Below are 22,242 nucleotides of genomic sequence, written 5' to 3'. Positions count from 1 at the left end.
AGCTGGATGTGGGCATTGCCATCTGATCTGTCCCTTGCAGGGTCAGTTTTAAAAAGTGGGCTCAGCCTCACAGCCAGCCAACAGCTGGCTGGCAGGAGAGTTTCTAGTTGCTTTTTCCCCTCAAATCCCCACAACTTGGAGAACAACTGTTCCCCTTGAGAACTATTCATACAGCTACAGTTGGGAAAACAACTTTAATCCATTTTGTGCTGTTCCACTAGAGGCCAGCAAAGTCTGTACTTGACGGCTACTTTTGTTAAACTCCATCTCCCCTAGTGTAAATCATCATCATCATCTAAACCTTGGATCTTCTTTTCTTGTTTTATGACATTCACAAAAATAAGCAGTGAAGTTTTAATCTGCAGCTTTTTTTTTTTAACCCAGTGTATTTTATATAAATGAGTCCCATATTTCATTATACTTGTCCATACAAAGTATATTATTATACTTATTATTATATTATATATTGTCCATACAAACATCTATAGACAATTTGCTCATGATGGCCATATAACTTTATTAGAAATATATATGTATGTACTTGAATAATATTTGTATTAGATAAGCATATACAGAATTATAACTGTTTACTGTTATAATGATATAACACTTTTTTTGTTGTATATTTTTTTTATTTTGTAATCAAAAAATTTAAAAGTTTTAATTTGCAGCTAAAGGAAGTGAAATAGGTTCTGTGAAACAATGTGATACTTTCCCTTGAGTTGTATTTTTAAAAATGATAGTGCAGCCTCACTTTCGGTACTGAGTTTTTCTGTAATATCTCTTTTACAGGCATGTACCATATTTAACAATTCTGTTTGTTTCTGAAACGATCAGGAATTCTGTCAAGCCAAGTGAGCAGGCTGGGGGCGATGGGAGATTGTCCCATTAATCTTTCACCAGCCTAACCCGTTTTGCTTTCAGGAGAGAAAGAAGGGCAAATGCCTTCTGCAGCTGTCAGGCATAGGATCTAGAGTTAGGGACAATGACCAAAGGACACTTTGGGACACATGATTTGCAGTAATAGCTAAGTGCATCCTTCACCCTTTCATGTTTGTCAGTGGGTTTGCACTGCATGGCCCTTTTGGCCACTTGCCCCCTTGTCCTACGGATGCCCCTGCCATCAGGAGAGGAGGGCAGTAAGCTTAGTTGAGTGGGGTGACATGATCTATTCTTTCTTTGCCATCCCAAATATTTCAAGTAGCCAGCGTTAGCATTAACAGCCTAGTTAAAATGTTTTAAATCCAGAAATGTTTAGGGCTTTCTGCTTGTGGATCACCTGATGTGATTACCTGCTTTTGTATTTTTTAAAATCCAAGGTTTTGATAAAATGTTCTCTTTTACTCCTCCAGTAGAAATAGATCTGCACTTTTTCATTTTTTCCCATTGTTCTAGAACATGATTCCATTTGCTTGTAGCAATAATCCAAAAATTTGGGGGGGGGGAGCGGAGGTCATATTCATATTGATGCTGCTTCTCAGGTGCTCCTGTTGACTGTCCCTGGTAATGGGAGAAGCTCAAGTTTATAGCTTAGTGTAGATATGAGCTGTAGTCGTTGACTTGTTCCTCTCCTAACAAATCAGTCATAAGCCAAAATTTGGCTAATAGTATGTGAAATCCTTTAAATAAATAAAAAGGAGCTCAATGTATTTATCAAAACTGTGCTGAACTGTATAGATGAAGTGAATAAACACTCTTTGGAAGTGTTTGAGTTTACATATTATCTACAGCTAGCATAGCAAATATTGGACTGGTCTTGATTTAGGTTCTGGTGAACTAATTAATATTTTCTTCAGTTTAATTGGTATTAGGGATAATTGACTAATACATGCTTATTGTTTGATGATCGTAACATCAAGTGGTCATTTGAACTGGCCATTACATAATCTAACACAATAGCGTCCATTTGCCAAGGGTATACCAAATAAGTGATGTACATACGTGAACCTGAATTTAAGAGGATGAGAAGAACCCTGTCTAGTCTGGAATACTTTTCCCATAATAATCAGCTAAGAAGGCTACAAATAGGACATAAGCCTTCCACGCGTGATCCCCACTGAGAGGCATACTGTGTCTGATACCACCGACAGTATAAAATAATTGGAGCCCTGCAGAATAAATATCTGCTGAACTGGATGAAGACTGATAGGAAGAATGCAAGGTATTTATTCTGCATGGCTCCAATTATTTGGTCTGGCACTAGACAGCTGTAGAGAATTAGGGTTTTCTGCCTCTTTTTGCTCCCTTCTAGTGGTCATCTAGATTTTTGCAGCCCTGATTGGGTAGTCCTAGTTTATAGCTTGGGCTTCAATTTGTGTATACTTATTTGGGAGTAATCTCTGTTAAGCAAAGTGAGATTAGTTGGTGAATAAATATATATAGTGGTGCACTATTTATAAAGGTGTGGTATTACGGGTTTATTTTGGTACATGTTTTGATATTATGCCTGAGCTCTCAAATTTCTAATATTTAAAAACAAGGCAAACATGTTAGTGAAATCTTATTTAGAAACTGGGTCTTAATGTTATTTTGGAATATAATTTTTATTAAGGATTTTGATTACAGTAGTAAAAACTAATACAAACTAAACTTAAAAGAGAATACTAACAAAGAATAGTGCAAGAAAAAAAGAAAAAAGATATAAAGAAGTGACTTTCAATGTTCATTACAGCAGTATAGACAAATTTAGTAGCTCTTTACCCCCATAGGGATTCAAACAGATATTTCTTCTGTGGAGTCCTTGGTGCTCTTTGAGCTTGGTTGTTTGCTTGCAGACATTTCATTACCCGTCTAGGCAACATCATCAGTGCTAGTGAGTGTGGGGTTTGCTCCCTGTTTATATCCAGTAGTTTGCCCTGCTGGTATTGGTGGGGGTGTGGCTTTCTCCTTGGTAGCTCCTTTATTAGGGTATTGTTTTCTGCTTGATTATTTATCTGGTGTTAATCTCTGCTTATCTAGGTATTGGTTGCTGGAGAGGAAGTATTCTGGTCTTTTTGTTTCCTTACTAGCTCTTTTATTGTCTCTTTTGAATGGTGTGTAACTATGGTTTATCTCTATGTGTTTATTGATGGCTGATTTGTCTGAATGCCAAGCTTTCAGGAATTCCCTAGTGTTTTTGGATTTAGCTTGGTCTAGGATGCTCACAGTTTCCCAGTTGAAACTATGGTTGAGTCTGTCCATCTGTTATGAGATTAAGGAGTTTTCATCCTGTCTTCTGACTGCTAGTTGGTGTTCATGGATGCACCCTGCTAGACTTCTGCCTATCTGCCCTACATAGTGGCTGTTACAGCCCTTACACTGTATGTTGTAGATGACTCCTGTTTCTCTCCTTGGGCTACTGGGTCTTTCAGTTTACTTAAGATGTTTTGGAGGGCTCTAGTTGGTTTGTGTGCTATAGTGATGCCGTGTGGTTGTAATAGTCTATTGGTTGTTTTTGAGATGTTTTTGATGTATGGCAGTGTTATCCTTTTCATAGCTTGTTTTGGCTGTTCAACCCTGAGCTACATATCTCTCTTCTATTTTATTTATTTGTTTATTTAATTTATCTCTGCCCATCTCCCCTGATGGGGGACTCTGGGCGGCTCACATAACCCATTAAAACAATAAATATATATACAATCACATAAAACATGAAAACTGTACAAAATATTACTAAAGAAAAAGAAAAAATCCAAGAGGCTGATGGTTTCCAGAGCTGCAGATGACAGGCCTCTAAGGGACTAGCCATCCCCACGCTTGATGTCTTCCCTCCCCATCCCAGGCCAAGCGGCAGTGCCAAGTCTTCAAATCTCTCTGGAAGGCCAGGAGTGGGGGGCCAATCTCATCTCCGGGTGCAAGATATTCCAAAGGGCAGGGACTACAGCAGAGAAGGCCCGCCTTCTGGACTCCGCTAATTGGAGCTCTTTTACTGAGGGGATCTGAAGCATGCCGTCTCTGTGTGATCGGGTGGGACAGGTTGAAGTCATGGGGAAGAGGCGGTCCCTTAGGAAACCTGGTCCCATGCCATGTAGGGCTTTAAAGGTGATGACCAACACCTTGAACTGGACCTGGAAGCAAACTGGTAGCCAATGCAGCTTGTGGAGCAATGGTGTTACGTGGGCCCTTCTTGGGGCTCCAAAAATAGCCCGCGCAGCTGCATTCTGGACCAGCTGTAGCTTCCAGATACTCTTAAAGGGTATCCCCATGTAGAGCACATTGCAGTAGTCTGTGTGGGAGATAAAAGGGCATGAGTGACCGAAGGGCATCCCAATCCAGGAAAGGGCGTAACTGATGCACAACCCGAAGTTGTGCAAAGGCCCTCCTGGCCACTGTTGCCACCTGCTCTTCAAACAGGAGCCATGAGTCCAGGAGGATCCCCAGATTACGCACTGGGTCTGTTTGGGGCAGTGCTACCCCATCCAGCACCAAAGATGACAGAGTCCCAGATACAAAGGAGCCATTATCCCACAGCCACTCCATCTTACCAGGGTTCAGCTGGAGCCTGTTGTTCCCCATCCAGACCCTTACAGCCTCCAGGCACCGTGAAAGGCAGTCACAGCATCACTTACCTCACCTGGGATGGAGATCATCGGCATATTGATGATACCTCATCCCATGATGGCGGATGATCTCACCCAGCGGTTTCATGTAGATGTTGAAAAGGAGCGGAGAGAGAACCGAACCCTGCAGCACCCCATAAAGGAGGGGCTGGGGATCGGACTTCTTGCCCCCTATGACCACCGATTGGGATCGGCCCTGGAGAAAGGAGGTGAACCAGCACAGAACCATGCTGCCCACCCCCATTAGATATCTTTTCATCCCATATCCCATCCCTTATCTATAAGCAAATCCGTAAAACATCAACTTTTCAATCCTGGTGTCAGCAAAAAGTCTGTAAAGGGTTGCTAGAACTTTGCAAGAAAATGTTTTATTCTAACCTTGATCAGATAAGGCAGCTTTGTATTCTTTCCTTTTACTTCTAACAGCTTTAATCTTTAGTTCATTCAAATATTGTCGTAGGATTTGATTTCTCTTCAATTCTTCTTTATCTCATTGCACAGACTTCTTCAAAGGTTTAACAAGCCTCTTTTGTAGATCCAATAAGAAAACATTTCCCAGGTTCTCTTGGTTTGTCATTTGTATTTCCACTTTACTTTTTAAAACTTCAGCCAGTTTCTTTTGTATATCCAACAAAGAATCCTTTTTCAAATCATTCTCTTGGCCTGTCATTTGTAGTTCCACTTTTGGTACTTTCTCTGTCTTGTCAGACAAAATTTGCCCCACATCTGTCATTCCCTCATTAACATCTTTTGGACATAATCTGTCCATTGAGTCAGACATCATTCCTGTTGATACTGGAGTTACTAATTTCTGGCCCCATTCTTCAAAGATCTCCCTTAATATTTCCAATGTTATGACATTTTGTGTCATTTTGTAAGTCCCAGTACTAACTGACACCAAAAGCAGGCTTGTATTTTTTCCCCCTTCTACTTAGAGTCTTTAGTCCCCTTTAGTGTCCAGTTTCTAGAATCATAAAGTTGCTTATCTTTGTTATGACTTACTATAACCAAAATAGCCAAAATAAGTGTTTCCCACAAGAAGCTATTTTTTATAGTTAATTCCGAAATCTTATGATAAAAGTGAGTATTCCAAATTAACTGGACCCTTAATCCGTTTATAACAGATCAAAATCTTATTTAGCTTTTTGCTGTTTATTTCAAATTCTTTAAGTTCTTAAGCTTGTAATTAATTTTTCTTTTGTACAGATTTGAAGCTAAACTCATCCAGTGACTTTTCAAACTTGTTCTGAAGCAAACTTGTTCTAATAGCTTTAAGATGGTTAATAGGCAATTTCTGAAAGTGATTAGAAAGTGAGGCTTGTGAACTTAGCGTCTTTTAAAAGGCTCCACTGTGGTTGCAGGCAAGATGGCTGATCTCTTTGTCTCCTGGTGCTCAAACCCATGGAAGACCACTGTCCTGCGGTCTCTTCATGAGGAGCAGCTGTTGGAGCGCATGTGGGCAGCCTCTCATCCTCTCCTTATCCAGAGAGGTTCTGAAGAAGCAGTCTAGTCACCGGTTCTTTGGTCTTTGCCACAGTCATCAGCTCTGCTTTTGCAGAGACTTCTTCAGTTCACCATGCCTCCCCCGGCTGTCAGACCACTGGATTTTAATGTATTTTTGTCCTTGTTCTGTGGAAGGGCCTTCCCTGTCCAGGAACAAATTTAAACTGCCCTTGCCCTGCCTTCCTTTAAAGAAGCCTGGAGAACCTGGCTCTTCCCCAAGACTTAGGCTAGGGTGGTCCTTGGGCCTCCTTAGGTTGGACATTGTATGGGGAAGAGGGTTTTTATTGTTCCCTCTGGGCAACTGTCATTCTTTTCTAATATTGCAGTGTTTCTTAGCTTTTTAAATCTGAAAGCCTCCCAGAGTAGTTCTGGAGCCAGGTGGCCCTAAAAGGGGTTGAGTTGTTGGTGGTTTGGTAAATATCTCACAAAAGTGGCTAACCCAGGTCTCCAAAGTGTTTGAGTTCCCAGGGCCAAAGGCTTCCCCAGCAGTTTAAATGGCAACTAAACGCCAAAAGGTTTGCTTGTTTGGTCTGCAGGCACCAATCTCCCAATCAGCTCTTTGCCTCTGCATTTTCTTCACCACTAAAAGAGACTCTGTTCTGCTTTTAGGGGATGAGAGGTGGCATAACAGCAGTTTTCATTTTTGTATTTGGTAGTTCTAAAGGCAGCCGCTAAATTAGCCTTAGCAGGGTATATTCTTTGTCAAGCCAGGGTCTTGAGGCTTGTTTGTAAGGTTCCTTTGCACAGGAGGAGAGGTGCCTTTATGTTGATATTGTGAAAGCTTTAGTAATAGTAAGCATTTGGAAATTCATAGACATCTTTTGCTGGCTTAATGGACTGGTTAAGTGATGATATGAGGAGTTAGCAGCTGGGAAATTGCCACAGCACTCACTTTGGAACACTTAACATGGTGTTAAGAGCAAGTAACTCAAGTAAAAGGAAGTGATCTCTGCTAGGGTGAAAAATTACTTCAAAGTCAGTTCTGCCAATGAGTAGTATATTGAATACAGTATTGATGTTGATGGTACCAGATCCTTTTGGGCCCTAGAAAGTGGATTCTCTTTCTGGGTTACCAGGAGTTGAGCCATTTAAGGTCCTTATATCATAGCTGATAGCTAAAAGGGTAAGTCTCTAACCTCCTGTTGTTATGGTTTTATCTTTAGAGTGGTGGGAGCCAAGATGAAAGGAGCTTGGCAGACAGAAAATTTGGTGCATTAAAATGTAAGAGTAGGAGTTTGTCATCAGGTCCCCATCTGGCATTAAAATCACTAGCTAAAATCAAAACTGAATTAGGAAATTGAAAGGTCAAACCTGATGCAAAATCCTCAAAAAAATCCCAGGAAGCATTGGTTTGAGAAACCAATCTATTGCAGGCAGGGCAGATGGGGGATATAATTGAAGTTTGATTGAGATCAGAATGGTTTTGCCTCTAGTGCAAAAAACTAGGTGGTGTAGGTTTTGAGAAGAGGTAAAAGCAGCCAAAGTATCATCTATTGCTTCCATGTTTCCTGAAGTAGTACAATATCATGCTGTGGTAATAAAGTACTGAAAATGGGGTCATTCCAGAAGATCAGTTGTACAGTGTGACCAGAAACTCTAAAACATTTGGTTGAGAGGGGCTTCTAGAGTAGCTCAGGATAAAGTGCAAGTTTGGATCTGTCAAAGGGTGGATCATTCAGGCGTGAGGAAATTGTGTTTGAGTTGGTCTCTGGTGCTGATATACTTGAGTTCTAAACTTGTAACTGGGTCCTTGAGTTACAAAGAAATTATGCCTTGGCTGAATTTCCCATGAGCATTGATCCAGAGTAGCTGTAAGAGCAGGGTCAGCTTATGACATGTTTTGGCTTCTGCAGGAGCTATTTGTGTGACAGTGGTTTCTGTCGTTCAGCATAGTGAGAGCAGCAGGCTGTAAGATCAGGCAAATTAGGAGAAGAAATAGGTAGAGTTAATTCCATTAATTGGCAAGGGGCTGTAAGAACTCTATGGCTGATAATGTGAGGTTCTAAGCACTCTTTCATAGAGACACAAGGGCTGGTGTTGACAAATAAAGTTATTTTAAGCAATAGTTTTAAGTCTTCTAGTCTATGAAAAATAATTACTTCTTCCATCTTTGGTAGAAATGAAAGCAGTTTTTTAACCAATGTTTTTTCAGGGAGGACACCTGGAGCTGAGAGAGTTAAATGAACCCTGGTCAAGCCATCATTATTTGTGCTCAGGATTAGCCTATCTCCTGAGTTGATGTTGTCTGGAGGTACTTTGGTTTTTTCACAAACTGATTTGGCAGAGTACCTCTGCTACAGCAGAGGATTGATGTTCAAGTCACAAAAACACATTTTAATTAGATTTTCTCTAAAAAATGAGATGAAATAAAATAAAATGGAATAAAACTGTTCACTGAGAATAGCAAATAGCTAGATGGATAAAAGAAGTTGAATAAGAAATGCATTGTAAGAACTAGCATGGAAGAGCAGAGAGAGCTAAAGTCGCAGCAGCTCTGAGGGAAGGCAGGCAGGCAGGCAGGCTCTTTACAAATATGCAGTCTAGTGACAAAAACTGGTAAAACTCAGGATGACAAGTGGTTAAACTCAACATACAGTGGGGCAAAAAAGTATTTAGTCAGCCACCAATTGTGCAAGTTCTCCCACTTAAAAAGATGAGAGAGGCCTGTAATTTTCATCATAGGTATACCTCAACTATGAGAGACAAAATGAGAAAAAAAATCCAGAAAATCACATTGTCTGATTTTTAAAGAATTTATTTGCAAATCATGGTGGAAAATAAGTATTTGGTCACCTACAAACAAGCAAGATGTCTGGCTCTCACAGACCTGTAACTACTTCTTTAAGAGGCTCCTCTGTCCTCCACCCATTACCTGTAGTAATGGCACCTGTTTGACCTTGTTATCAGTATAAAAGACACCTGTCCACAACCTCAAACAGTCACACTCCAAACTCCACTATGGCTAAGACCAAAGAGCTGTCGAAGAACACCAGAAACAAAATTGTAGACCTGCACCAGGCTGGGAAGACTGAATCTGCAATAGGCAAGCAGCTTGGTGTGAAGAAACCAACTGTGGGAGCAATAATTAGAAAATGGAAGACATACAAGACCACTGATAATCTCCCTCGATCTGGGGCTCCACGCAAGATCTCACCCCGTGGGGTCAAAATGATCACAAGAACGGTGAGCAAAAATCCCAGAACCACATGGGGGGACCTAGTGAATGACCTGCAGAGAGCTGGGACCAAAGTAACAAAGGCTACCATCAGTAACACACTACGCCACCAGGGACTCAAATCCTGCAGTGCCAGACGTGTCCCCCTGCTTAAGCCAGTACATGTCCGGGCCTGTCTGAAGTTTGCTAGAGAGCATTTGGATGATCCAGAAGAGGATTGGGAGAATGTCATATGGTCAGATGAAACCAAAGTAGAACGTTTTGGTCTAAACTCAACTCGTCGTGTTTGGAGGAGAGAGAATGCTGAGTTGCATCCAAAGAACACCATACCTACTGTGAAGCATGGGGGTGGAAACATCATGCTTTGGGGCTGTTTTTCTGCAAAGGGACCAGGACGACTGATCCGTGTAAAGGAAAGAATGAATGGGGCCATGTATCGTGAGATTTTGAGTGAACACCTCCTTCCATCAGCAAGGGCATTGATGATGAAACGTGGCTGGGTCTTTCAGCATGACAATGATCCCAAACACACCGCCCGGGCAACGAAGGAGTGGCTTTGTAAGAAGCATTTCAAGGTCCTGGAGTGGCCTAGCCAGTCTCCAGATCTCAACCCCATGGAAAAGCTTTGGAGGGAGTTGAAAGTCCGTGTTGCCCAGCGACAGCCCCAAAACATCACTGCTCTAGAGGAGATCTGCATGGAGGAATGGGCCAAAATACCAGCAACAGTGTGTGAAAACCTTGTGAAGACTTACAGAAAACGTTTGACCTCTGTCATTGCCAACAAAGGATATATAACAAAGTATTGAGATGAACTTTTGATATTGACCAAATACTTATTTTCCACCATGATTTGCAAATAAATTCTTTAAAAATCAGACAATGTGATTTTCTGGATTTTTTTCCCCATTTTGTCTCTCATAGTTGAGGTATACCTATGATGAAAATTACAGGCCTCTTTCATCTTTTTAAGTGGGAGAGCTTGCACAATTGGTGGCTGACTAAATACTTCTTTGCCCCACTGTATGAGGCTGGGTTTTTGACTTAAAGCAAACTAAATTTATAAAGAGAAATAAATTGCTCACACAAATCATTTTTAAAAGCAGTTTGACTACTTGCATCTCATTTGTTTTATTCTTTATTAAGCTACTAATTAAGTAATAATAATTTTTTCCTTACCTAAATTATGTTGTTATGGGGGGGGTCCCTTTTTATGGCATAAGATCTCTTGGTATCATTTTTTATTGCAAGAAAACTTAAGTGAACAAACTATTGATGATCATGGGAGTGATTTCTAAGTATGGCATTTTTCATGAAAGGATGCATTTCTTGAAAGAAAGGATGCCACTAAAATCTCTAAATGGTGAAGAATAAGCAGTCACAATGAGCATACACATTGCATAATAATTGCACAGAAAAGTAGTGAACAGTGTTCACTAGATGACTGATCTGTTTGGATGACAACTAGAATCTCTCTTGGTGCATTGTGCGCATATCTGCTCAAAAGTAGTATTGAGTTCAGTCAAACCTCAGGAATTTTAATGTGATTTCCCTGGAAATCTGATGCTTCTCCATTTTCTTGTTGTGTGCTAAGTGTGCTTCAGTGTAGGCTGTAGTAACTTCAGCTCTGTATTTCCAGAGTGGTCCAGGCATACGGAATGTGTGATGGTCTCCTTGTTCTCCATTGCAAATCTCTATGGGCAAACCATGGCCCATACTGTTATAACAGAAGGCCTCTGGCATTTGAACATTTAATTCATAATAATACAAAATTTTCTCAAAACTTTAACAACAAATGTATTTATGAAATCTAAATAAAACCTCTATTAAATTACAGACTAACTACAGGCTGTTTCATCAGATAAATGGAGTCCCCTAATGACAGCGGAAAACATACATACATACATGTATATGCTGGGTAGATGGAACAGAATGAATAGTGAGATCAGATGGGAATTAAACTGAAATGGTACAGATAGAGATAATTATCTTCTGGGCAATGATTATTTGCAAAACAGTTGTTAAACATCACACAGACATTCTTACATTTGCAAGTAGTAATAAAAGTGCTTAGTATTTATATATATTCTGAATTCTGTCCCAGGTTCCTGAGGAGACAGTCCACATTACTATTTTTAACCCACATATGGATATACCAAGAGTGGAGAAATGAATCAGGTTAAAAGGTCTGATGATGTCTGGGGGTGTTATAGGCCAATACTCTCTTGCAGAAGCCCTTCCTTTATCCTAATGGTAATGGAGTAATTCCATTGTTCTGCACTGGGATGAGAAATGAGTGTCCTGGTCCTCCTGCATGGAGCATTTGGAGCAAAGAGAAGGGGGCTTCTGCTTGGGAGCTTCTGCCTCTGAGGCTCAGATGGGGATACTGCATAGGCCACCTCTGATCTGCCGGACAGTTTTCCACCTCTGTGTTACACCTCTATCCAAAGCCCAGTCCAGATTTCATTTGCAGCTGCTTCTGTGAACTTGTAAAAAAAAAGAATGATGCAGACTAGGTGAGAGCATAGTGATGCTTAAATGGAAAACAGTTCATAATGTAATCTAGCGCACGTTGTTCCTTAGATGGCTAGTGCAGCTGGATCTGCAGTTTTATTTATTGGCATGGATGCCCACAGAGTGTTTATTTTTTTCCTGACTGTGTGATAGGGATCAACCTGAGTCTTCAGATTCAGGCCGGTCTAAGCCTCAGCCTGCATCACAGGAATCAGCTAAAGAGGAGACGCAGCTGCAGTGTGGGTGAGCTGACCCAGACCCTGAGCTAGGCAAGGTCCCAGGCCCAGCAACACATTGCAAATTAAGTAGAGAAGAGCAAAGGAAGTCAAGCTGTCTAAAAGAAAGAAATGTGACTCAACCAACTGTTCAAGCTGATGGCTTTTGAGATGGACTCTTCCTGGCAAACAACATTCTAGTTTCCTACCTGTGACTCTTATTGTTAGATTACCTGGAACCTTGAACTGGAAACAGACTGTTTTTGGATCTTTGTGAACACAAGATTTGCCTCTCCAGGCTCCTGCAAAAATACATTATTGTGCCTGTTTTCTACACAGAAAGCTTTGAGTTTGCAGCATGCTTTGTACTACTTTGAGGAAAGATTTACTACAACAATAAATATTTTGAGTTCATTATCAGAAACTGGCTATGTGTGTGTAACTGGCAGCACAGAACAGGTTGTTTGCTACCCCATACATCCTTTAACTACAGTGATGGAAATGGAGCTATTACAGTTTGAATTCAACAAATAAAAGCACATGCAGGCTATATAGAATTTACCAGTGCCTCCAGCTCTACAGCACTATGTTGCTAATGTCCTGCCTCAGTGCCTGGAAAACCTGATGAGGCTCTTGGTCAGGGCCCTGCCTTTGTAGTGCAGTGCATTTTGTACATGTAACCGTGCAACCTGTGCATGAAGCTTCACACTGAAGACTTTCCCTTGCCTTAGGTAAGAATGGGTTGAGTGTGGAATATAACTTGTGCAGACAACGCCAGGGGAAAATGAAAGCATTCAGGAAGGCCCCCAGGCTGTTGTTTTGAACACACACATTTGGAAGAATGCACCTGTTTGACTGAAATTACTCGCCATTATTTGTCTTAGGAAGAGAATGTACGATATAGATTCAAAATAATATATGAGAGGATAAGTATGTGGAGAGATGAGTATTCAACCCTTGCAGTATCTACCTCTGTGTAGGATTAGTATGGGGGATGTGTGTCAAAATCTGCCTTTGTTGTGAATTGTCTGGAGTTTGGGGAAGAAGGAATAGAAGAGGGCATGGGGAGAAGCTGGCAGTAACAAGATGCAACACTTTCAGAGGGAGAACTCGGTTTAGAGTCACAGTCTCTTCTCTGTTTGGGCAGAAGCAGCTGTTTTCTTTTGAAGTGACTAGGGAATTGCTTATATTCCTGTTCTGGATTACTAGCCAGTAATCTAGAATTATTATCTAGGCTAGGTTTTTTCCATGCAAAAGAATCGAAAGGCATAGTTTTGCTTTGTTCTGGGTTTAGGGATAGGGTGATGGTTTGTCAAACCTTTGAATTTCAGCATGTAATGGTGTTTTTATGGGGGGGGGGCTCATTGCTTGCAGCTCCTGTCTAACCCAAATGATAAAGAAGAAGGAGAAGCCCACTCTCAGTTGATGAAGTCAAATGAGGCTCGGCGCCTGCGTTCCCAAGCACAATCTGCCTTTCTCAAGAAAGATTACTACACTGCTATCAATCTCTTGGATAAAATTCTAGATGTAAGTCCTAGAATTTTGGAAACTGATGCCAAGATGTAAACATGGTTACTACTCTTGAATTCTACTTTAAATCTTGAATTAAAAGTTCTAGACCAGTCTACTTTGGAGTCACAAGATCCAGTTAGATATATTTCTTTCACTAGATGCTTGCAAATTAGAAGATTTTCATCAATAGGAAAGGTTTCAGTTTTACTACCCAGCTGAATGGCAGCACCTAGCTCACCTTGCCTGATTTTAAAAGCTAAGTATGATAGGACCTGATTCGTACCTGATTAGATGGGAGTCTCCTAGGATATCCTGGGGCGGTAGGCTGAATTGGGAAGTTGAAAAAACACATTGTAAGAAGACAATGGCAAGCAATTTCTTTATCATTGCCACAAGTATTATACAAACGTATTCATGAAATCCTCAGGAGGTAGTTTCAATTGACCAAGACTTTACCTTATCAAGCAGTTTCCAAGAATTGTGTTGAACATGTTGCTCCCATTGTATATAGATATTTACCAGATTCTTAAAGCGTGTGTGACATTGTGTGCCTTATTGCCTTGTTCTAGGAGGGAAGATCTCATTGAGTAAGTACAAACAGTGGTATTGGACTAAAGTCTCCTTTCATTTCGGTTTCTCAAGGTTTGTGTTTGGGATGCAGAGCTGCGGGAACTCAGAGCTGAAAGCTATATCAAGGAAGGGGAGCCTGGGAAGGCTATCAGTGACTTAAAGGCTGCTGCCAAACTGAAGAGTGATAATACTGAAGCATTCTATAAAATCAGCACTATATACTATGAACTAGGAGACCACGAAATGTCTCTAAGGTAAGTCTAGTGTTATCTGTAAGGGTAGGGGGAAAAAATGTTTAGAATTTTAGAAAATCTGTGCTGGCTGGAAAGATGGCTTGCCAAAATGAAGGGGGAGAAACATGGTTATGGAGTTCTCCCAAGGCTCCAGTTTCCTCTGTTGCAAGTTCTTTTTCCTCGTGGGAGAGAAAAGTTCCAGAATGACCTGGAGGAGGAAGGGGAAATGTTCAGTGTACGTACCAATGCCTTATGCCTGGTTTAAGAGTATCATTTCTATACTAGAAATCCAAATGAGCTAATCCTTGAGCTAAGAGGCACTGCAAGAAAACAAAGTTGCTATGTTCTGATCATATCTGAATTTATTTTTTTCTTTCCTCTGCATTTTAGAGTATTCCTTTCTCAAGGAAAGCTAGATTTTTTTCTTTTTATTAAATAGTAGCTTACAAGAGAAAAAGAACTAAGTAAAGGGTGTACAATGTTGTGAGGAGTAATACAAAAATAATATAAATAAATAAATAATAAAAGGCTTCATTAACAGTGCAATCTAAAAGTTATTCATAATTTCCATGTATCATAACAGTTAACAGCACCTATTCATATTAATAGCACCTATTTATTTATTAAATAACCTGTTGCTATTAATATAATGAACATAATCTGCCCAAATTGGTAACAGTGTGATTCTTGCCTCAAGGAAAGCTAGATATAAACAAAATAATAGGTCCTCTTTTTTTCAGTAGCCACCCGTAAAAGTTAATGGCTATACTTCAAATCATAACAAATCATAAAGGCATATAGACCTAGATATAAAATTAATATAATTATATGGAAACATAATGTAATTACATTCTTTTGATTTTGTTAGTGCAAGTAAAAATTAATGCTCAGCTCTGAAAAGCTGAATAATTTGAGATTATTGCATCAACTTTTTTTTTTTTAACAATATCACTTGATTTGGTGATTCTTTTCTGTTTATACTAGAGGAAGGGTGTTGTATGTATGTATATGTGTGTGTGTGTGTAAAAAACTAAACTGGGTGCAAGAGGTGACAGCCATGGAAACTGGACATAATAATAACTGATCTCTATGAAAGGGGCCAATAATTTCAGATTTATCATTGATTCCAGGCAATCTACTGTATATACAATTGGCATTTTCTTATTTATATTAAAGAATCAGAAAAATGACTGATTCTTCTGCATAAATGGCCTCACCCTGCAGCTTTTCCAGTCTGTATATTCTGAGATTCCCTTGCTAAACCTTCTAGTGTTGATGGACATATTTCTTGAGTGGGTGAAGTTTTTCTCAGGCGTATTCAAGCAGGAAAACACAGATTCCAGTCCCGATAACTAGTAATCTAGTGTAAGAAATGTACGCAGCAATACCATGTGAAGGGCTTTATGTTTTGTTACTGTTACGTTTCTCCATATTTCCAACCTTTGAGAGATGATTAGTATCCCTATTTCTCAGCAGAGGAAGTGAATCTAAAGGAGTGTGCCTTTTGCAAACAGACTAGGAACAAGAACTGAGCTCACAGTGTTTTAACACTAGCATCTTGATCCCACAACCAAACTGTTTCTCTTCCTTGTTCTTACCTGTGTGCAAAGTGAAGTGCGGGAATGTCTGAAACTGGACCAAGACCATAAGGCGTGCTTTTCTCACTACAAGTGGGTAAAGAAGCTCAATAAGCAGATTGTTTCAGCAGAAGAGCTCATCCAGGAAGGAAGGTAAGGTGGCCGTTGTGTGCTTTTGTTTTCTTGGTTACGTTTCCTCCTCATAGCTCTTTGTGAGGGGAGTAAAACTCAGACCCATAGCCTATCATAGAAGAAATGTAATGATTGGAAAGGCATCCTGGAGATCATCTACTCCAACCTTGCCAGTGCGGGAATCTACTACTGCCACATCCCCAACAGATGGCCATCCAGCCCCTGGTTAAACAGAGTAGGATGAAAGAGAGTCCATCACCAGCCAAAGCACTTGGTTCCCCTGTTGAACAGTTCCTGATGTTTTTTTTCTGATGTCCGACCATAATTTACTTGCTTATAATTAAAGCCCCTTGGTCCTTGTCCTGTCTTGGAACAACACTGAACAATTCTGCCCTGACTTTTATGTGACAGCCCTTCAAATACTTGAAGAATGCACTCATGTTCCTGCAAAGTCTTCTCTTCCCCAGGCTATACCTAGCCAATGTCTCAACTGTTCCCTACATATTTTTCCTTCTAGGTCTCTTTGTTTTGCTCTCGTTGGGACATATTTGTCAGTGCCCTTCCTAAAATCTGATGGCCAGAACTGGTGTAATCTGACCAATGCAGAATAGAAAAGAATGATGATTTATCTTCATCTTAACACTATACTCCTGCTGATGCAGGCTAGGGCTTCATTGAGGTTTTCTGTAGCTGCATCACACTGTTCTGCTTATGATCCTCCTAGAACCTTTTCACATGTGCTGCCACCCAATATGGTCTTCTCCATCCTAAACTCATGCCTTTGATTTTTCTTACTTGAATGAAGTATGTTGTAGTCCACATATCCTAAACCTGCCTTTGTTGAGAAATACTGTCAGCCTTGCGAGGTAGTCCAGACAAGAAGCACACCCAGATGAACTAATTCTGCTTCATTGTAAAGTTACATTAACAGAATCTTGCAAGACTGAAAGTATTTCTCCCCTCCTCTCCTTTTAGTCTCTGGAAATCTAGGGTGGATCCCTTCTGAAATGCTTCCCATGCTTTTCCCCCACCTGCAGACTGAGCTGCCTCTTATCGGACAGTTGCCTAGGCCAGGGTTTTTGTCCTGTCTCCCAAGGTCATTCCCACATACCATTACAAACACTGCTCTAGAGAGGCGGATATCAGAACTCCTAATCCTAAATAGCTACTGTTAGTCCATCCTCATGGCAAGGGATTCCTTAAGGAGGTCTTCCTGTTAACACCATCCATGATTCACTGGTGGAATCCATCATGGGACCTCCAGTAGTATTCTGAGCCCTAGCTCAGTCATAGAACATTTAACATGGAAAGTGCCATTCCTAATAACTGGGAAAGTGTCAGAAATAGATGTAGTTTTGCCAAGAAGGAGTCCTGTAACATCTAGCCAGATGCCATCACTCTGTGCCCAGATCTGACTTTTAAGCCTTAAGTTAATGTGGTCTTCCATCAGGGAAGTAATCCTCCCTTTCTTCTGCCCAAATCCAAGACCCTGTTAGAAGAGGATTTGCACAAACAAGACCTCAGATGACCAAGATCTACCGAGAACAGTTTTTTCAGTAGCCTCACCTGTACCACGGAGCACCACCAATCATGGTATCTCAGTATTTAAAAGCCTGCATTAGCCTGGGAGACCAGTACAAGCCTGACCCACTGAAGTGTGGTCATTTCAGCTGCTTCTGACAGGGCCAATGGGCTCTCAGTGTCCTCAATTATTAAACACTATAAACTTTTATGCCTCAGCCAAAGCAACCTTCAGCAGGAGAATGCTGCAGGAAATAGTTCTTAACAAGGACCAAGAACCATCCAAATATAAGATTCTACCCTTCGGGACAGCTCTGCTATCACACTCAGGAGACAAACATGGGGGAAACATAGTGTGGTTCATATTGATACCAGAGATCAATTGTTCTTAACTTTTTTTATATCCCTTCTTTTCTTTGAGTTCCCTGGCTGGCATTCCAAAACTGGAGATGCAGCACCAAGAGTTTTCAGTGAGTTGGTAAAATATACCAATATACTATACTCAGTTTCCATGGTGGGGTCCATGTCTTTATTTCAGTCTAAAATAGAGCACTGGAGTATTTATCTTGCATTCTTTAAAATACAGAACAATATAAATTGTTTTTCTTAATTTAATAAATAAAAGTCTACTGTTGGCTGATTTTCTTTCTTGATGTAAATAGGTACCAGGAAGCCACTGAGAAGTATGAGGCGGTTATAAAGATGGAGACAAATGTTCCTGTTTACACCACACGAGCCAAAGAGAGAATCTGCCATTGCCTTTCAAAGGTAAACACTTCAATTCAGTTGGCAGAAAACAACTGGGAACATAATGACCTTGCTGGTCCATCTTACTGACCTTATTGGTCCATCTCACTTTTCTCAGAATCAACAGTCAACAGAAGCCATTAAACTTTGCACTGAAGTTCTGCAGCTAGAGCCAGAAAATGTGAATGCCCTCAAAGATCGGGCTGAAGTATATTTGCTAGAAGAAATGTATGAAGAAGGTACAGTTTGAAGGATAAAAAGTACATTCATTGGGGTGTCCAGCTTTCCTGGGAACTTACCAGTATGGTGTAACCTGCATTATTTGTTGACATTATACAGAGTGAATTAGACTGGGAACTAGGGAAGTGCAAAATCTTCCATTCTGGGGAAAGTTCTAGTGTCCCATTTTTCTTCAAGATCATGTTGTTCCAGCTGTTCAGGGGATGGCATTATAGTTTTCTGGAGGCAAATCTTATGGTACAGGAAGTGGTTTGGGGTACTCTGGATGTGATTCAAAAGGAGCCAATTAATGAGTAGGCATGAATGAAATATTGGGATGATATCTGAAAGTGCAACTGTTCCCTGGATTCCCTGGATTTGGGAATCATCTTTATGCAAACTGTGTGGACTTATCTGGGAGTATCCTATGAAATTCAGTGGGACTTTCAGCTATATGCAAGCAAATTCAGCAGTGTGTTACATGAAACTTAAGCTTGTGTCCAATTAATTGCTTTAATTGGCTTTGCTTCTTACTGCCAAAAATGTTTTCCAGGATGGAATTTGTCTCTCTCTCTCTCTGTCAGAGAAGAAAGTTTTCCATCCTGCCTTAAAGTGAATATGGACTTGAAGTTCTCAGGTGGAAGATACATACTGTATATCATGGAAAGACAGAGTAATGAGTCTAGATATAGAATGCTCAGCATGGCTCCTTGGTGCCTACTGGGGCCCCTGTTTTACTTTATTTTTAGGGTTTTTAAAAGATGGTTAATTTTAAACAAAATTGAACAAAGGAAGCTGGCATGCTTGAAGCAAATCACCAACCTTTGGAATTATCTTTAGTTCCAAAGCTCTTGATTTGAGATACCCTCATATTTTCATTTATTGTATTTGGGCAAGGTTACCCTTTTTTAGTTTATAAAAGAATTGGGGCTTTGTTTTTGAATGTGAGAAGGATGGTTGAATCATCTTAGATTGAGACTTTTTGCAAATATTTCAGCAACCATATATAAAGTTTGTAAGATGGGCATTAAGAGCCATCTCTTGCTGGCTTTCTAAGTGAATGACATTCACTTTTAATGTTCTGGCTGCTGTCAGTCAAAATACTTTAGTGGCACAACACAGTAGGCTGGCTAGTGAAAATGAAAGGGAAGGAAGATTTCTGCTTTGTTTGCAGATGGATGTTTTAAATCACTGGGGCATCAGAAATACTTTCACAATGTTCTGTAAAAAGGGATTGGATACAACCACTGAGTAAATGGTATAAATTGGACCCTATCTCCTGCCAGCATGCCTAGAAACAACAAAAGATAAATGTAATGCCTACTGAGAGAGAACAGCTGCTAGAAGATGATCTGATGCAGATTCTTTATCTTAGCAAAGTTAGATATCTTTAGATCCATAATGAGATGTTCCAAAATTAGAAACTGAAACCCCAAAAAAAGACTCATTACATAGGAAATGCAAAGCAGACTGTAGTGAAGGATGCTAAAATGGAAATGGAAATATTTCATTTACTAGTGTGTGACAGTCATACAGTTACAGAAACATTCTTTGTTTTCCTTTATCAAATTTCAAATCAAATACCATTTGAAATCTGACCATGCTGGAAATGAATTACTGTATTACAAGTCTCCAAATAAACTCTGTGTGTTGTCTTTATGATAGCTATCCAGGACTATGAAACTGCTAAAAAATACAGTGATAATGACCAACAGATTCTGGAAAGCCTTGAGAAAGCCCAGCGGATGCTCAAGCAATCTCAAAAGAAGGACTACTATAAAATTTTAGGAGTTAAAAGGTAAGCATTTAGCAATTGACAAGCACCTATTTGCTTAGATGTTGCTTTTTCTTCAAGATGCTATACAGGTAGTCCTTGATTTACGATGGCAATTGGGACTGGAATTGCTGTCGCTAAGCGACATGTTCATAAAGTGCAACATCATGTGACCATGCCACTTAGCGAAGGCAGTTGTGGCAGTCCCAGTTGTGGTCGTTAAGCAAGGATCACATAGATTGTTAAGTGAGGACCTCACATGACTGCGACTTCCAACTTCCTGCCAGCTTCCCCACTGACTTTGCTTGTGGGAAGCCAGCAGGGAATGTCATAAATCGTGATCACGTGACCATGGGGACACGACAATGGCTGGAACTCCGAGGACTGGTTGTAACTACTGCTCATTCAGCATCATCGTAAGTTTGAACAGTCGTTGAATGAGTGGTCATTAAACATGGACTTCCTGTATTATCCTCCTAAGAAGCCTGTAAGAGGAAGTTTCTCAAAACTATCTTTAAGAAGTTCTGTACTAAGGAAGGAAACTTATAGATGCAACATATAATGCTGCATTTAGAGAAATTTAAAGAAATTTAGCTCTTGAAGGGACCATCCTGGGTCCCTTGAAGGAACCCATCCTGGGTTCAGAGAGTCAACATTCTGCATATTTCAATGTTAAAGAGAAATTGAGCCATATATATAATAGAATATGATATCTGCAAAAGAGACAGCCGAAATACCTGAATTCCCATCTACCGGGGACAGCTTCTATCAGATGCTGCTGGCTAACAACTTTGGCCTCGAAAATTGAATGCTGCATCTGGAAGACTTAATGTTGATTAAGGAGGAAATTCATTTTGATTGAGTAGCATAAGCAAAGTTTGAGTGAAATATTAAAAGTGAAGCCAGTGCTGTGGAAAACATATTCAAGCTGGAATAACTTGAAAAGTTACGATGATGATGATTGCTTGGAAGAGTCCCCTTGAAATCTAGTACCTAATGTCTTGAGAGCATAGATGTAGAGTCCTAAGATGCAAATGAAAAAGCTCTGCTGTATTACAGGGTTTGTCGAAGAAGATGTTTTCTCCCTCCCCTTTGCTCCCATCTTTCCTTTGGCATCAGGGATTACTTTCTAGAAATGTCTTTCAGTATTCTTTAGTAGCAAGAATATTGTCGCTTGGGCCAGCAAGTTGTTGGGGCATTAACATTTATTCCAAGACTGAGCTAGCAAAATGCTGTGGACAGTTTTGCAGCTCTGCATTGTGGCATATCCTGAGGCCATGCTCTGATTCGTGGGCCTGCCTTTGCTTGTTAATGCCTGCCTGTCCTCCGTTGACTGATGGACTTGTTCTGTGTGGCGTGTTGGAATTATCTGAAGGATTTGCTGCCTCACTTGCTGCCTTCTGAGGTGTAAAACGTCTGTTGTTCCATTTATTTAATGAGGAACATTTTCCTTGCAAAAGCAAAGCGGAAAAAGATTTAGCTGGGAAATGTTATCTTGCCTGGATTTATGCAAGTCTCTGCATTCATATTTAAAAATCTTACCTTGGCATGAAGGGATTATTTCAAGTTATTTTGTATGCTTCTGACAGGAATGCCAGAAAACAAGAAATCATAAAGGCCTACAGGAAGCTGGCAATGCAGTGGCACCCAGATAATTTTCAGGATGAAGAAGAGAAGAAGAAAGCAGAGAAAAAGTTTATTGATATTGCAGCTGCTAAAGAAGTCCTCACGGATCCAGGTAGATGGATGTGTAGCTTGTCTGCTGTTTTTGCTCTCAGAGTAAGAGTTGGGCCAGCTGGATTGTTTTTCACTTCACCCTTCTGCAGACAAATCACCATTTATTTTCCTTTGGTGTACAGTGATGTGTTTATTAAGCTTATTTCACTTTTGAACGGACTCAGTTTAGCTGATGTATGGGCCAGACAACTTGATAAATGGCTTATATAATGAGGTAAAAAAAATGAGGCATTTTTGCTACTAGATGCACATCTAACCTTCTGTGCTTTAGAGCCACC

At 40.3% G+C, this 22,242-nt stretch overlaps 1 protein-coding gene across 1 annotated transcript in view; it reads left to right on the top strand.

The window, feature by feature from the left end:
• The window catches only part of DNAJC3 (DnaJ heat shock protein family (Hsp40) member C3), a 41,462-nt gene that overhangs the window by 13,761 nt on the left and 5,459 nt on the right, over positions 1 to 22,242 (top strand). Inside the window, exons 5-11 of the mRNA XM_088136442.1 lie at positions 13,317 to 13,469; positions 14,097 to 14,278; positions 15,868 to 15,987; positions 18,150 to 18,255; positions 18,353 to 18,473; positions 20,119 to 20,251; positions 21,817 to 21,965. Of these exons, the coding sequence (XP_087992568.1) occupies positions 13,317 to 13,469; positions 14,097 to 14,278; positions 15,868 to 15,987; positions 18,150 to 18,255; positions 18,353 to 18,473; positions 20,119 to 20,251; positions 21,817 to 21,965 (964 nt within the window). The remainder of the gene's footprint in view (positions 1 to 13,316; positions 13,470 to 14,096; positions 14,279 to 15,867; positions 15,988 to 18,149; positions 18,256 to 18,352; positions 18,474 to 20,118; positions 20,252 to 21,816; positions 21,966 to 22,242) is intronic.

This window comes from Python bivittatus, unplaced genomic scaffold (genome assembly GCF_059951505.1).
Source record: "Python bivittatus isolate LINGU-HERP-01145 unplaced genomic scaffold, Pbiv_v1 ctg000060_np1212, whole genome shotgun sequence".
NCBI lineage: Eukaryota > Metazoa > Chordata > Lepidosauria > Squamata > Pythonidae > Python > Python bivittatus.
Note: the sequence above shows the minus strand (reverse complement) of the source record. Positions and strands in the feature narration are given on the sequence as shown.